This window comes from Panicum virgatum, chromosome 9K (genome assembly GCF_016808335.1).
Source record: "Panicum virgatum strain AP13 chromosome 9K, P.virgatum_v5, whole genome shotgun sequence".
NCBI lineage: Eukaryota > Viridiplantae > Streptophyta > Magnoliopsida > Poales > Poaceae > Panicum > Panicum virgatum.
In genome coordinates this window covers 53,678,851-53,694,951 of record NC_053144.1, presented here as the reverse complement: position 1 = coordinate 53,694,951, position 16,101 = coordinate 53,678,851, and the positions used below count along the sequence as shown (strand labels likewise).

At 50.7% G+C, this 16,101-nt stretch overlaps 2 protein-coding genes and 2 pseudogenes across 2 annotated transcripts; 3 read left to right on the top strand and 1 right to left on the bottom strand.

The window, feature by feature from the left end:
* Positions 1-214: 214 nt before the first annotated feature.
* On the top strand, positions 215-3,110 carry LOC120652290 (annotated as a pseudogene).
* Positions 3,111-3,256: 146 nt separating this feature from the next.
* Positions 3,257-5,859, top strand: LOC120652282 (trimethyltridecatetraene synthase-like). Its single transcript, XM_039930061.1, has 2 exons — positions 3,257-4,396; positions 4,966-5,859. The coding sequence occupies exons 1-2, from the start codon at positions 3,458-3,460 to the stop codon at positions 5,602-5,604; spliced, it is 1,578 nt and encodes a 525-aa protein (XP_039785995.1). The 5' UTR covers positions 3,257-3,457; the 3' UTR covers positions 5,605-5,859.
* A 1,912-nt stretch (positions 5,860-7,771) lies between these two features.
* LOC120652281 lies at positions 7,772-9,722 on the top strand (annotated as a pseudogene).
* Positions 9,723-14,574: 4,852 nt separating this feature from the next.
* Positions 14,575-15,323, bottom strand: LOC120652291 (probable NADPH:quinone oxidoreductase 1). Its single transcript, XM_039930068.1, has 2 exons — positions 14,985-15,323; positions 14,575-14,886 (listed from the first exon to the last, which is right to left on the bottom strand). Exons 1-2 carry the CDS (start codon positions 15,076-15,078, stop codon positions 14,645-14,647), a joined length of 336 nt encoding a protein of 111 aa, XP_039786002.1. The 5' UTR covers positions 15,079-15,323; the 3' UTR covers positions 14,575-14,644.
* Positions 15,324-16,101: the final 778 nt, after the last annotated feature.

Here is a 16,101-nt window from a genome sequence, read left to right as displayed (position 1 = left end):
AACTGTATACTCCTACACATATCACATATAGATGCATAATCATTTTATAGCACGCATGTTTGTAGGTATTTCCTATAATTATGAACGCGTCCAAGAGACGTTTGAGAGATTTCGAGATTGGTGAAATTATCGATAGACATATAAATTTATACATATAAGATAAATCTTACATGATACTTCCTCCGTAGCAAAACATATTGTTTGATTTGTTTCGCGAAACAAAGCCGCGGGTGGCCTCAGCAAAAACCATCGCCGTTGCTACCTCTAACCTCACCGGCCACCGCATCGCGACTCGTACCCCCTGCCCCCACTCTGTTCCCCGCTCCCCCCTCGCCGCGGCGATGGCGTCCGGGAACAGCGACAAGCAGAGGAGCGAGGAGGAGTGGCGCGCCATCCTCTCCCCCGAGCAGTTCCGCATCCTCCGCCTCAAGGGCACCGAGTCAGTACTCTTCCCCCCCACCCCGTATCCTCTCCTCCCCTCCCTCCGTCCACCCAGTTACAACCACGGGCCACGCGTACTACCCCGTGAATCCGTGATGCTCCACGCCTCGTTTGGTGGTTGATCCGTGCCTGGGCGTGCTGCTTACCTTTCCCCCCATTTCTTGGGCCTATGGATGAATTGGATGCTCGTGCGATTCGTCGTAGCTCCGATGTCTTGTACCAGTAGCAGGCGCTTGGGGAGCCATGGCCAACGATTGATTGAGATTGCTGAGTTTTTGAGCCACCGACGAGGGATTGTAGCTCCTCGTTGACGCTCTTAGATTTTCATCTCAACAGCTCCAAGTTGGTGTTTTGTTTCTGTAACAAGGCGTATGGAAGTTGACTTATGTTATAAAAGGGATTTAGAGCTAGAAAAGGGGAAACCCGAAGCCAACTTGTTTATCTAACTGCAAGCTTGCCACTTGACTTGATGTATGTCCTGAAAGTTTGGCTCGTCATGATTTCTCATTTCTTACCACGTGCCTTCCTGTGCATAGTTGACTTGTCTGGTTTAGTGAAATACAAGCAATTCTGTTCTGTCCAAATAAAAAATAGGAACAGTAACGTGCTGTTCTGCCAATAAATTTGTGCATAGTTTGTTTTTTCCTCTCGAGATAAAGGACCATCTCATGAATGTGTGGATCTGAACATGGCTTATACAGCTCAGGGGAAATAGCGGATGCACTGGCATCTAAGAAAGGGTAAAGGTAACTGTCTGTTTTCTCTTGGAGGTATGATTCAGAACGAGTGTTAAGATTTCTGTTGCCAAAATATCTTTGTTGGAAGTAAAATTCTGCTCATTGCTCTACAAAGCTTATAACATGTTCAAGAATCTCTCTTGCAGCCATCAGGTTCAAGTTATTCTTATTCTTTAATTAGAATTGATATAATGATATATATAGTATACAAGTAGCTCGAAAGTCATCCTGTAGTGTCAAAAGAAAGGATAGAAAATCTAACTCATCCTACACCTACAAATTAAATAGGATTTACCAGTAGCACTATAAATCATCTAAACTTGGAACTGGAAACCTAGTGCATATATACTTATCTAAAGGAGAAAAATATCTTTATTTCTACCATTGTTTTTAGTTATGGCGCTAGAGTTTAGGTTTCATGCTATTTGAGTCTCATTTGGTGTTCTTTGGCAGACCAGGTTCCTGACCCATCCGCTTGTAAATTAGTTGAAACTAAACATGTGAGAGCTAGTCTTCGGAAGTCCATGATCACACCAAGCATGTGACTATCCTAACCAAGATGGCTTCCTTTCACGGAACTTAGTTGCATAGCAATTCATAATTTCATACTGTCTTCAGCATTCCTGCTCAGCAGCGTTTTATATTTGCAGATGCTTGTGCTAGTCAGGCAAAAATTGAAAATGGTGGGTACTATCATTTTAATTTTTATCATACATTAGCACTTTAAACAGTCAAAATTAAAATTTGCATAAATTTCAAGTGCTTATGCCTCCCCCTCCCCAAAGACACGCAGGAGAGCTGCATATCATTACATTTAAGAAGAAAATGCTTATGCCTATTTTGGTAGTTTACTAGTGCAAATCAGTACCCTAGTAATTGACTTGTTGATTTAGTTTTCAATGCTTTATCAATCTCTTGAGAATATGTTCAGTCATGGCATCTCAAATAACAAGAAGTTAGGCTCGGTGGATCTAGGATTAGTGCGAATTGGGTGCTAGGGCCCTTGTAATTAGACTAATTTACACTGGCTGCATGTACTAACTTCAAGATTAAATGACTAACTACGCATGGATTTTCTTGGCCTGAGGGAGTGACAACCAGAAAATCTGCATTGCTGCAAAATAAGCCCAGCATAGCAAACATCTGTTCCAGCATATTTTCTGTTATCTTGGTTCAGAAGAATAATGCCCTTTTTGTCAGTTGATGTGTAAATGGCTTTCTGAAATTGATCCCAGCATAATAAATAATGAAGCATCTGTCCTCAAGCTACGCTCACATTCATGTTCAGGTTACCCGGCACAGGAGAGTACAACAAATTTAAAGCTGATGGGGTTTACAACTGCGCTGGCTGCGGAACCCCCCTGTACAAGTCGGACACCAAATTCGACTCAGGCTGCGGCTGGCCAGCGTTCTTTGAGGGGCTTCCAGGAGCCATAAACCGAACAGTATGCCTCTACCTCCATCAGCTTACAGTCTCGCATGCACCTTTTTCATGTTGATTGATATATCCAGATCACTCACATTTCATCGATTTTAGCCTGATCCTGATGGTCGGAGGGTAGAGATCACGTGCGCAGTGTGCGGGGGGGCATCTGGGCCATGTGTTCAAGGGAGAAGGCTTCAAGACGCCCACGGATGAGCGCCACTGCGTGAACAGTGTCTCGATCAAGTTCACTCCTGCCGCCTAATTCATCATCTTCTCTACATTAAAACTCCCATGTCTGGAACTGGAAGCACTGCACTACCAAACGATGAATAAGATCTGTATCCAGCGCATATATGTGTGCGTGTCACCGGTTACTTTGGCTGTGAGCTGAATCTGCTGTCATAACAAGTTATTACTGCAAGTGATGTATACATCTACATCAACTGCTCTAATATTTTGACGGGTAAAATATCATCCATCACATGCTTTAACGAAAGGGAAAGCTATATCTCACTCTGAACAAGTCTGACGGATCATCATTGTCCTTTTGAACTGCTCCCCTATCGCTTCCTCTGAATGATCAACTGCGACGACGACCTTGCCGAAGAAGCATCGTGTGGAGGTGGAGCTCAGCCCCGCCTCCGTCGCCGCCGGCTGCGTCGTGGCCTTTGCTTTGCGCGCGCCGCAAACCCTCGGCGGTTGTACTCGCCCGCGTTTTGAAAAATGTCTGGCATCTCGACGCATAACACACCAATCGCCCAATCACCCCGCATTATATATCCCATCACATGAGGTGCTGCAGCCATCTCGACGCAGAGCACGCCACGTCCCAGTTCCCACCACCTAAGCTCCGATGGAGCTGCAGCTGCCATGGGCGTCTTCCTTCGCCGCCGTGCTGGCCACCGCGCTCCTCCTCGTCACCGTGCTCCGCCGCCGGCGCAGCGCCGCCGCCACCCGCGAGTACAACCTCCCGCCGGGCCCTCGGCCGTGGCCGGTGATCGGCAACCTCCACCTGATCGGCTCGCTCCCGCACCGCTCCCTCCTCACGCTATCCGCGCGGCACGGCCCGCTCATGTCCCTCCGCTTCGGCTCCGTCCCCGTCGTCGTCGCCTCGTCCGTGGACGCGGCCAGGTTCGTCCTCAGGACCCACGACGCCGCGTTCATCGACCGCCCCAGGATGGCGTCCGGGAGGCACACCGCCTACGACTTCTCCGACCTCGTCTGGTCGCCCTACGGCGCGTACTGGCGCCAGGCGCGCAGGCTGTGGCGGACCAAGCTCCTCAGCGCGCGGCAGCTCCGGTCGCAGGAGCACGTCCGCGCCGAGGAGCTGCGCGGCATGCTGCGCGCCCTGTCGTCGTCCGCGGGGCGCGCGGTGGCGCTCAAGGAGCACCTGCTCATGCTGAGCCTGAACGTGATCTCGCGCATGGCGCTGGGCAGGAAGTACGTCGTCGGGGACGGGGAGGACGAGGCCGCCGCCGGCTCGCCGGTCTCGCCGGAGGAGTTCAGGTGGATGGTCGACGAGCTGTTCGTCCTCAACGGCGTGCTCAGCGTCGGGGACTTCATCCCGTGGCTCGGCTGGCTGGACCCGCAGGGGTACGTCGGGAGGATGAAGAGGCTCGGCAAGATGTTCGACCGGTTCCTGGAGCACGTGCTGGACAAGCACGACGAGCGGCGGCGGCGAGATGGGGACGGGTTCGTCGCCACGGACATGGTGGACCTGCTGCTGGAGCTCGCGGACGACCCCGGCCTCGAGGTCCCGATCGGCCGGGATGGCGTCAAGGGGTTCACCCTGGTAAGAATAGATTAATTAAATTCAGTTAACAAGATGTTGCCATTTCTTGAAGAAGTGAGAAGCTCCATCTTCCTGAAAGGCACAAATTAAAGTCCATGCACGACCAACCAGCCTGACTGCTACTTCCACTCCCGATTGGTTCTGACTTGTGAGCATCACCAACAATTCTGAAAGTGAAAGCTAAACAACGATACTCCACTACGAGTACAACACTTTTTAGCTCCACTACGAGTGACGACATTGACAATTCTGAAAGCTAAACAACGATGCACAGTTTTTAGATAATGAATCGAGTGGTGTACTCGGTTCCCCTGGCGACAGGCACACTGCTGAGGTGTGTCTGGCCGTGGAGTGCGATTGCAACATTTCGGACAAAGAGGAATTGCAAATCGTTTCATTTTATTAGTTACAAGTACGAAGAAGCTTTTGTACATTAAGGAGGAATTGTACATACATTATTGGTACGGACCATCAGTAATCACTTTAGCAGACTAATTTAACTGCTTCATCGTTCTTCTCCTGGTGCTCTTGGCACGGATGATAATAATAATGGACACACGCACATCCAGGACCTCATCGCCGGCGGCACGGACACCTCGGCGGTGGCCGTCGAGTGGGCGATGTCGGAGCTCCTGCGGAACCCCGACGTCCTGGCCAAGGCCGCTGCGGAGCTCGACGCCGTCGTCGGCCGCGGCCGCCTCGTCACGGAGCAGGACATCCCGAAGCTCCCCTACCTGGAGGCCGTCGTGAAGGAGACCTTCCGCCTGCACCCGGTCTCGCCCCTGCTGGCGCCGCGGCTGGCCCGCGAGGACGCGTCCACGGGCACCCACGATGTCCCGGCGGGCACGCTCGTGTTCGTCAACGCCTGGGCCATCGGCCGCGACCCCGCCGTGTGGGGGCGCGCGGCGGCGGAGTTCCGGCCGGAGCGGTTCATCGGGAGCGGCGTGGACGTGAGGGGGCAGGACCTGGAGCTGCTGCCGTTCGGGTCCGGCCGCCGGATGTGCCCGGGCTACACGCTCGGGCTCAAGATGGTGCAGGTGACCCTGGCGAACCTGCTGCACGCCTTCGCGTGGAGGCTCCCCGATGGCGTGGCGGCGGAGGAGCTGAGCATGGAGGAGAAGTTCGGGCTGTCCATGCCGCGGAAGGTTCCTCTCGAGGCCATCGCTGAGCCCAAGCTCCCGGCGCACCTCTATGCTATTGGGCCGTGACCGTGATGCATGAATGCGTGCATGCATGATGGAAAACTGGCAGGTGTGTCTGCTTGCTGCCTCCATCTGCGTGGCGTATACGATATGCGTGATTTGGATGTGCTTGTGGCCGCAATAAAGAAGATACTGTTTCTCATTCCGTCTATGTTGTTTTTCTTCGTGTTTTGTCCTTGATTGTGTGTGTAGGTTTATTTTTTAACTCAAATTTTCCTATCCAGTGTTATTGGTGCAAGATAAGACTTACCATTTAGCAAATCTTACCTTACTATTACTAATTGGAGGTTCTTTTTGAAGTCTTCAGGTGAAGCCACCTAGAATCCTAAGTGGACAGTTTAAAAAATAGAGAAATTCTATAAAATCTCACAAAAATTAGAAACATCCGGGCATCAATTTGGCAACTCTAATAATCATAATATCCATAGGATCTGTTATCTTTTTCTAATAAATTACTCACCTTTGACATTATAAAAATAGACTAAACTACCCCCCTAAACATGTATCTAAATTACCGACCTCTACCATTATAAAAAATAATCTAAAGTAACCCCCTAATCTTTATGTAAATTACTCATTTATGTCACTATAAAATAATATTAAATAACCCCTTAAATTTTCATATATATTATCAAATGATATCATAATAAAAATTTAAAATAAATCCAAAACCTGAATCAAAATTATATTATTATAATAAAATTTTAAAATGCATCAATATAAAATTCTAAATTACTATTTTCATCATATGTTATTATTTATATAAAAGTACTAATCATAATGTGTGTGTCACCATATATTCATGTATAAGAGAAGAGATAAGAATATCAATTTTTATGTTGTTTACATAGCTCAAACAAAATGTTCAATTAGATACAGATCAAACATATATGAAGATGTGATGCAAAGTGAGAAAAAAATATTAGTAACGAAACCTATCACGTTTATTACAACTACATAATGATAAATATGTATCTTTACCGTATTGAATTAGAATATTTAATTGTTTAAAGAGAGCGTAAGATAGATAATTATTAGATATATCTAACTAGCCCGTGCAGAAGCACAGGTTGATAGACTAGTTTTAAATAATTAAGCTGAAATAAATAATTTTCAGCACCTAAAATTATGAAAGAAACCTAACGCTACTCCTATAACAGTATGAAAGAATTTGTAAAATTATATTTGATCGCACATTACTTTGAGAATGTTGAAGCTACATCAAAATTTTGTAATTTTGTAAAGTTCTTCAACCCAGCATCGGAATATTACATTTTTTTCCATGATTTTTGTAAAGCATTTTTATGGCCTAAAAATTGAGATAATTTTCAAAAAAATAGTCACTTTTGGTGAATTTCAATTTTAAATATTGGGCACCTTTGGCTTCCCATTAAGTGGTATCATATTGAAGGGAGAACATCGATTACGCTAACGGATCGGATGAGCACCGCTGCATGGGCAATACTTCAATCAAATTTGCTCGGTTGCTCCTGCCTCCTGAATTATCTTCCATGTTTACTTAAATCCTTTTTCCTTTGGATCCATTTCCTGCATATCTAGGACATGGCTTCTACACAAAACCTGTATTCATATTAGTCAAGTGGTCATGGCCAAGACGCTCAGGTAGCAGGACCAAGGTACCCCCGTCCCCTTATTCTCCTCATCTCCTGTGGCTCCTACTGCTAGATCCCCCATCGCTCCCCATTCCACCGGTTGTCCTTCACCACTTACATCGACCTGGTTCGACACCAGTCAGCTGGACTCGATCGCAGACCAGACCTATGATACAGATGGGTTGCTGGCAGAACCAGAACTAGTAATTTTAGGCATCTGGAGCTCTATATAATTCGCTAATCTCTCTTCTCATGATTGACACCATATCACCATATATATCTTTGTTGCACGAATCGTAGCCACACATGTTGCACGTGTTTGGTAGAATAATACTTGGCCAAAATGCATCGCAGATTCGCATGCAACCTCCGATCCACGCATACACAGTCCACACACTGCCGATCTGATCAGTAGCGTATAACGATCGACACCGACCCCAGTGGCCGTAATCAAGCCATCACGCCCGGACACATGCAAATCCAGATACTACATGCCAGCACCGATCGAATTGTACAATGTCCTTCAATTTGGAGGGTGTCCGTGTCCTGCATCCCGCCCGATGGAGCTACCAGCAGCACCGTCGTCGCCGGCATCCTTCCTCGCCGTCGTGCTCGCCGCCGCCCTCTTCGTCGCGTCCGTCCTCCGCCTCCGCGGGCGCCGCCCCGCGCGCAAGTACAACTTCCCGCCGGGCCCCCGGCCGTTGCCGGTGATCGGCAGCCTGCACCTGCTCGGCCCGCTCCCGCACCACTCCGCCCGCGGCACGGCCCGCTCATGTCGCTCCGGCTCGGCTCCTCCCACGCCGTCGTCGCCTCGTCGCCCGGCACGGCCAGGTTCTTCCTCAAGACCCGCGACCTGGCGTTCGTCGACCGCCCCCGGACGGCCGCCGGCCGCTACACCTCCTACAACAACTCCGGCCTCTTCTCCTCGCCCTACGGCGCTTACTGGCGCCAGGGGCGGAAGCTCTGGCAGGCCGAGCTCTTCAACGCGAGGCGGCTCGCGTCGCTCGAGCACGTCCGCGCCGAGGAGGTGCGCTCCATGCTCGGCGACCTGCGCGCCGCCGCGGCGTCGTCGTCGGCCGGTGGCGGGCGCGCGGCAGCGGCGGTGGCGCTCAGGGAGCACCTGTTCATGGTGACATTGGTGAACCTCAACGTCATCTCGCGCATGGTGCTGGGCAGGAAGTACATCGTCGACGGGGCCGGCTCGCCGTTCACGCCGGAGGAGTTCAGGTGGATGATCAACGAGATATTCTTTCTCAACGGCGTGCTCAACGTCGGGGACGTGATCCCGTGGCTCGGCTGGCTGGACCCGCAGGGGTACGTCAGGAGGATGAAGAGGCTGGCCAGGATGCTGGACCGGTTCCTGGAGCACGTCCTGGACGAGCACAACGAGCGGCGGCAGCGCGAGGGCGAGGGGTTCGTTGCCAGGGACATGGTCGACGTGCTCCTCGAGCTCGCCGACGACCCCAACATTGAGGTCCCCATCCACCGGGATGGTGTCAAGGGGTTCACTCTGGTAAGTAAGTCTAGTCTAATAATAGTCTTAATTAGCTGCTGGTTATATATTAGCAATTGCCAATAATGGATACCTCGGCAGGACCTCATCGGCGGCGGCACGGATACCTCGGCGGTGACCGTCGAGTGGGCCATGTCGGAGCTCCTGAGGAACCCCGGCGTCCTCGCGAGGGCCACCGAGGAGCTGGAGCGCGTCGTCGGCCGCGACCGCCTCGTGGCGGAGGAAGACATGCCGAACCTCCCCTACGTGGAGGCTGTGGTGAAGGAGACGATGCGCCTGCACCCGGTGGTGCCGCTCCTGACGCCGCGGCTGTCCCGGGAGGACGTGTCCGTGGGCGGCTACGACGTCCCGGCAGGCACGCGCGTGCTCATCAACATCTGGGCCATCGGCCGCGACCCGGCCGTGTGGGAGGCTCCCATGGAGTTCCGGCCGGAGCGGTTCGTCGGCGGCGGCGTGGACGTGAAAGGGCAGGACTTCGAGCTGCTGCCGTTCGGGTCCGGGCGCCGGATGTGCCCCGGCATCGGCCTCGGGCTCAAGATGGTGCACATGATCCTGGCGAACCTGCTGCACGCCTTCGCGTGGAGGCTCCCCGACGGCGTGGCGGCGGAGGAGCTGAGCATGGAGGAGACGTTCGGGCTGACCGTGCCCCGCAGGGTCCCGCTCGAGGCCGTCGCCGAGCCCAAGCTCCCGGCTCACCTCTATGCTGTGCCCTGATCGATCGAGGCACATGCAAATTTGGCCTCCACATGCGTGCATTGCATGCGTGCTTGTGCCGACGATATAAGACTTCGTCAAGACATCACCTCTATGCTCCACGGATACTCTATTGTTTTGTGTTTGTTGTCCATTGCGTGTTTGTTGATCCTATAGCTCAGATTAGAAATTTGTACGGTTGCACAAAGAGATTGTTTTGCACCTGATATGTTACCAACTTAAATTTATGTATCCCATGCATTATTAAGCCAGGTTATCAATAAAATAAAATCCTTGATCATTAATGTTCGAACTTGGAGATCTGAGATGTCCGGAATCGAGAAATTCGCATCCAGCATCCACAGCATAATATAAGGTGCACCTTTAATTTGTAGGGCCTCTTTGGCAGGGCTCCCAAACCGGCTCCAAACCCAGCTCCAGCCGGAGCCCTGCCAAAGGGTCTAAAATGGAGCCGCTCCAGACTTGAAGCCGCACTTGGAGCCCGTAGCAGCTTCCACACAAGGGGTGGAGCCACCAAAACGTAGCTCCTCGTGGCTCCACCCCTCTGTTTCCACTGGTGCCCTCGTTGGGCCCACTAGTAGGAGCGGCGATGATTTCCGAGAGCGGCGCCGGGCGCTGGAGCGGCGGTGTCGGCCGTCGGACATGGGCGGGAGCGGCGCTGGGAGGGAGGGAGGGGCGCTGGGCGGGCGGCAACAGCACTGGGCGGAGAGGAGGCGGACGGCGGAGAGGGGCGCGGCGCCGGGTGCTGGGCCTGGGCTGGAGCGGCAGCGCCGGGCGTCGGGCCTAGGCGGGAGCGGCGCGGGGCGTGCGACAGCAACGCCGGGAGGAGGGGAGACGGACGGCGGAGGTGGAAGGAGAGGGCGCCGGAGGGGGAAGACGGAGGTGGAAGGCGGGGGAGGGAGCCGCCGCCGGGGGGAGCTCGAGGCTGGGGAGGGGCCCGCCGCCGGCGGGATCATGAGGCTGGGGAGGGAGCCGGCGGCGGCGAGAGCGAGGCGGGGGGGGGGGGGGTGCGCCGAATGGATAAGGAGGAGGAGGGGAAAAAAGAAAAGGGAGAGGAAAAGAAAAGGAGGGGAAAAAAGGAAAAAAAAGAAAAAAAGAAAGGACAATTTAGACATTTCACAACCTCAATCCAACTGGTGGAGCTGTTTTGCCAAACGTTTTTCAAAACGACTTCGGCTCCACCCGAGAAGCCACTCCACCAGAGGAGCCGGAGCCAGAGTTGTTTTTCGAGGAGCCGGAGCTCTACCAAACGGGCCCGTAGTGTGGTCATATATATATGGCCCTGTTTGTTCACGTTTTCACGAACGGTGCTCCGCGATCGCTTTTTGGAATGCGGGCGGACAATTCATTTCTTCGAACTCCACACCGTGGACGACCGGCAGTTGCGCGTCTGTTGTGGGGCGTTCGGCGGGATTATTCCACTTATCTCACTGAAATTCCATCGCAAACGCGAAAAACGTGATTACAAACAGGGCCTATATACCATCTACAGTTTATATTTGAACGGAATGAAAGTGTTGGCGATCGAGGATAGCTTCTGCCCGAAGGGCCTGCTCGCCTACTTGGGCAGGACATAGTTAAGGACCGTTGAGCCTCGGACAAATCAGGGCTTGACTGATGGTTGGGTCCACCGTCCACCGAGGAGTTCACGAGGCGGAAGGTGATTGGCTGCATGTATATACAGCAGGCTCACGCCATGCAACAAAAGGAGGTCACGAGCCTGAGCCTGGGCTCTGGCGATACAGAAAAATCCATGTTCCGCCTAGCCAGGCTCACGCGGTGCGTCGGTGATATCTCGAGGAGACCTACACTGATGTAGGAGAGTGAAGAAACTAAAAAATTTTATTGACCGCGAAAGCAATATCAGCCATCGGTGTAGCAATAGCCTTACAATCTGTGACACCAGCACGATGGATTAAATCACGAGCATATTTGGACTGAATGAGTAACAAGTCATCTTCATTGGCTGACACTTCAATGCCCCAAAAAATAGTGCAGAGAACCAAGGTCTTTAAGTGGAAAATCATCACGCAGATCTGTTAGCAGTGCATCAACTGCTTGCGGGGTAGAACTGACAACAATTGTATCATCGACGTACACCAAGAAATATATAACAATATCTTTTTTCAAGAAAAATAGAGAAGTATCAGCTTTTGATGCCTAAAAACCAAGATCTTGAAGCTTATTGCTCAACTGCCAGGCTCCTGTTTCAATCCACACAGAGATTTATCAAAGTTGCAAACATAGCGAGGAAACCGTGAATCTTCATAGCCAGTGTTGATTGTTTCATATAAACATCCTCCTCTAGAACACTATGTAAAAACACATTCTGAACATCTAGCTGCCATATAGTCCTCTTCTTTGAAACAGCAAATGACAACACAAGTCTGACGGTAGCCACTTTGACAACCAGACTAGAAGTATCTTCATAGTCCAAACCATACAGTTGCTTAAATCCTTTAGCAACTAAACATTCCTTATAATGATCAATACTGCCGTCAGCCTTGCGCTTAACTTTATAAACCCACTTACAGTCAACAGGAGTTGGAGACACAAGATGCCCTTGTCTGATTTTTTAATAAAAGCCTGAAACTCGGTATCCATTGCCGCTTTCCAATATGGAGAAACGAGGGCCTCTTCTAAGGACCGGGGTTATGTAACTTTACTCAGCAATAACCAACAATTCCATCTATATATTGCTTGGGTCGACGGGTGTTATCCTGCAACTGTGTTCTTGGACGGTGAGTACTGAGTAGGAGCATGCAGTGGCCTCGGTGGACCGGGAGGCGGCGGCGGAATATGACGCCGTGAGGAACCAAAAGGAGAGGTAGGACCTGGTGGCGGAGAAGATCCAGACGACCAGACGGAGTAGCGACAGGAGGCGGCGTAGAGGATCTCTGCGTTGTTGCAGCTGGAAGCCTAGAACGGAAGCAGGAAACACCGAGGGCAGGAGCAGCCGGCGGTGATTCTGAGAGAATGTTGTGCAGGAGTGCTGAGCATATCTCGTGCATGCTGGATAGCAGCTACGGGTGTGGCAGCTTCCATACATCATGCAGCATGAATGTCGTTATGCCGATTCGAATTCGAATCTGTTTTCATTTCACTCAGCTTCTGAACTTAAAAGAAGAGAAGTGAGCATGGCCTCATGGGTGGTGGTTGCCTGAAAGACCAACCACCCCCGTTCTATAAACTGTACACTCAAATCGACGATCCAAATGTTCACAGAAAATTCTACAAAAATGTAAAGATACGAAGGATGTAAGGGCTCATGAATCCATGAAATTTCAAACCCAAATAAATTCTGTAGCAGAAGAACTAAAAAAGAGAAATGTCCGTGGGGGTGGCCGATATTTGAAATATACTGTCCACCCCTGTTCTATATTGGAACTACAAATCGACGACCCAAATCTTCACCAAAAATTCTACAAAAAATGCAAAGATATCAAGGATGTAAGGGCGCATGTATCCAAGAAATTTCAAACCTAAATTAATTCTGTAGCGGGAGAACTAAAAAAGAGAAATGTTCGTGGGGGTGGACGGTCCACCCCCTGGTGGCTGGTGGCAGCATTCCGGCGCCGGTGAAGCTGCTGGCTCGGCAGGGACGCCTCGGCGTCGTGACCGAGAGCTAGCGGCTTGCACAAATTTAATGTGTAATTTTCTAAAATAACTTATAGATGATAACTTTTCAGCACAATTTGTACGAATATGTTATCCGAAAAATTTCTCACACAACTTTTGTACGCACAAATTTATCATGCAACTTCCAAGCACAAAGTCTTAGGTATAATTTTTTAGTATAATTTTCATATAAAAGTTGTCAAGAAAACTTCAGACATATAGAAGGTAAAAGAAAAATCCAGAAAAAAAAACAACAATTATGGAACGTAAAGGAAAAAATGAAAAGAGAAAATAACGTCACTCACGTGGGGTGGGTGAAAATTAACAGCGGGTGGGGACTGCGCATCGTGGGCCACGAAAACCTGCATCGTGAGCAGCAAACTTGGTCGGAAGAAAAAAGAAAGTAGAGGAGCGCTCCACGCTAGAAAAATATGAAAAAGGAAGGAGGCGCTCCCGCGTGTCAGATCGATTGTTGAGAAGCAAAGCAGCGCGCGATCCTCAGAATGGAATCGCGATGAGGTTGCGAGGAAGGAGAGAGCAGTAAGAATAAGTTGCAACCTGCCGCACCGAGACATGACAATAATGGAGGGAGCCATACCACATTTTCCATTCCCAAACTACCCTCACCAGTCAAAAACTGCAGGGTCCACAACCAGGACGGTCCCGCAGGGTCCACTGGTGGATCTTCGTCCTCACACAAAGGGTCCAAAGTAGCCATTGGTCCAATTCAAGCAAAGTGCCGGGGCTCTTTTTGACTCTAGGGAAGCCACTGGATTTAGTAGCTAGTGACTAGAGGGGACTCTGTTGAAGAACCGTCGTCGAAGAACCTGTCTCTGAGAACAAATATTATAACAGGCTGTAAGAGGGCTAAATGTTAAGGTGGAGAAGAGAGAAAAGGAGAGACAGGAGAGGTGGGCTGCAAGCTTGCAGCCAGTTTGGGCACAAGAACCAACAAATCTTGTGAGAGGGACATGTGGGCCTTATATTTATGATGAAGAACTAAACTACTATACTAATTAGCTGAGAGGTAGGCTACAAGAATTTTTACAGCTAACAGTTGGCTGTATTATTAACCTTGCTCTAAGCTGGTGGCACGAAAGGCACGTGTCGTAAAAGTAGAGAGAGAGAGTACCGGTGATAGAGTGGTTGTACTCGCGCGAGACGATGACAAGGAGGAAACAGTCGGCGTTGCGGACCATGGCGCGGAACGCCTCGACGGCCACCGTCGATCTCGAGGTCGGTGTTGAGCATCGGTAGGCTCTGATAAGTATGTGGTGGGCAATGGGCATCTAACCCCCTACGCTCATGAAGTAAAACAATTTTTTTCTTTGTTGAAACATAATACGTGTCGATGGTTTACGTGGTAGGAATTGTCGGATCAGACAAGTTTTCCAAAGTGCATATCAGAAGGTAGAGAGTATATAGGGGATCACATGGTTTCCATCGATCGGTTTCTTCATCCTCGATCGCACAATTGAATCGGTTCATCAAAGGATCCAAAGTAGTTATGTCGGAGGTTTTAGTCTGTTGATTACAAACTAAAACTACGCTCTTTGTGAGATATAAAATTTGAGTGCTAAAATTATATTTATTTTTTAGGACGAAGGGAGTAATTAAACCAGAAATGCGTACTGGTGATGGAGTAGTTGTACTCGGGCGAGGCGAAGAGGAAGCAGTCGGCGTCGCGGACCTTGGCGCGGAACGCCTCGACGGCGGGCGGGAAGCCGCGGCCGCCGTCGGTCTCGAGGTCGGTGTTGAGCATCGGCAGGCCGGCGACGTCCACGTCGTCGACGCGAAGCCCCGGGATGGACTCCTCGCACAACTCCGCGGCTGCCAGTATGGTGTGCGTTAGCAGGAAGAGGATGGAGACGAGGAGCGAAGAGCAATGAGCATAGAACGCCGGTGAGCTGGTGGCGGTGAGGCTGTACCGGCGCGGATGAGGCCGCGGTGCCAGGAGGCCTTGCGGATGGAGCCGCAGATGGCGGCCACGCGGATGACGGGCTTCGCCGCCGGCGCTTCCATCCTCGACGCAGAACCGCACTGTCCTCTGCTCCTCTCTACTCACTAAGGATAGTACTCAGTGCTACTGGCCGTCGTCCTCCGAAGCTCCGATCCTCTCCTACCTCGAGTACACTCTTGCTCCTCCAGGCTGAGCCAATAAATAGAGGGGAGGTGAAGCTGGAGGCGCAGGGTAGCCGGCGGCGGCGAGGTTAGTGGTTAATGACGACCGTCACTCGAGTAAACAAGTGACAGCCACTGCTTTTTTCTGCTAATAAAATCAAATACTCCTATGTCCTCAGGTGAATTTTGTATTCGGACGGGAAGATTATTAGTCCGCCCTCTCCCCCATGATTACTGGCCTCCGAGGCAGCGAGAAGCCGGGAGCATGAGTGAGATCAGCCGTGAGTTCATGAGGGACGTCATGGGTCGGTCGCATCTCCTTGCCCCCCATAGCAGGGTGCTGCTAACGACGTGGATCGGCTAGCAGGCTGAGCAGCCCATAGCTGGCCTTTTACTGGCTGGTCCATTAATTGGGCTGGCCCGTCGACACGCTGAGTCTATTTGGTTTGTGGGCTTACCCTAGCTAACATGTAGACCCAGCCCAGACCAAATCTTTCTGGTTCTGGTTGGTGTATTGTTTTTTATTACACTAGCCGAGATAGTAGCGAAAGCGCCTGTAACCTAGTTGTTATAAGAGCTTCAGTAGCACCTGAGGTCCTGGGTTCGACTCTCCGTGGGAGCGAATTTTCTAGAATTTAACGGCGTTTGTGCTTTCGGTGGTAGGCGACGTTCCCGTCGACAGCGGAGCACCTGTGGTGACTTTGTCAATCTCTAGGATTTGTCGACTCAGTCTCTCGGAGGTGCTCATAGGGGTAGGGTTGCGTGCGTGTATTCATAGGGATGAGTGTGCGTGCGTGTTTGTGAGCGTTCAGATATCCTGTATATTTTTTTCTCTATCACCAATAATACTTTTTATATTTTGGTAGCAAATCCTGTAGCATATTACTCAAAGGATAGGGTAGAGGGAGGAACCCCCTACGTTTG

What these genes read in the sequence shown, in the direction of transcription:
- LOC120652282 (XM_039930061.1), top strand. Translation starts at nt 3,458, where the DNA reads ATGGAGCTGCAGCTGCCATGGGCGTCTTCCTTCGCCGCCGTGCTGGCC. An exon ending in GCGTCAAGGGGTTCACCCTG is followed by an intron (nt 4,397 to 4,965) that starts GTAAGAATAGAT and finishes ACGCACATCCAG; the next exon opens with GACCTCATCGCCGGCGGCAC.
- LOC120652291 (XM_039930068.1), bottom strand. Translation starts at nt 15,078, where the DNA reads ATGGAAGCGCCGGCGGCGAAGCCCGTCATCCGCGTGGCCGCCATCTGC. An exon ending in CCGCGGCCTCATCCGCGCCG is followed by an intron (nt 14,887 to 14,984) that starts GTACAGCCTCAC and finishes CCATACTGGCAG; the next exon opens with CCGCGGAGTTGTGCGAGGAG.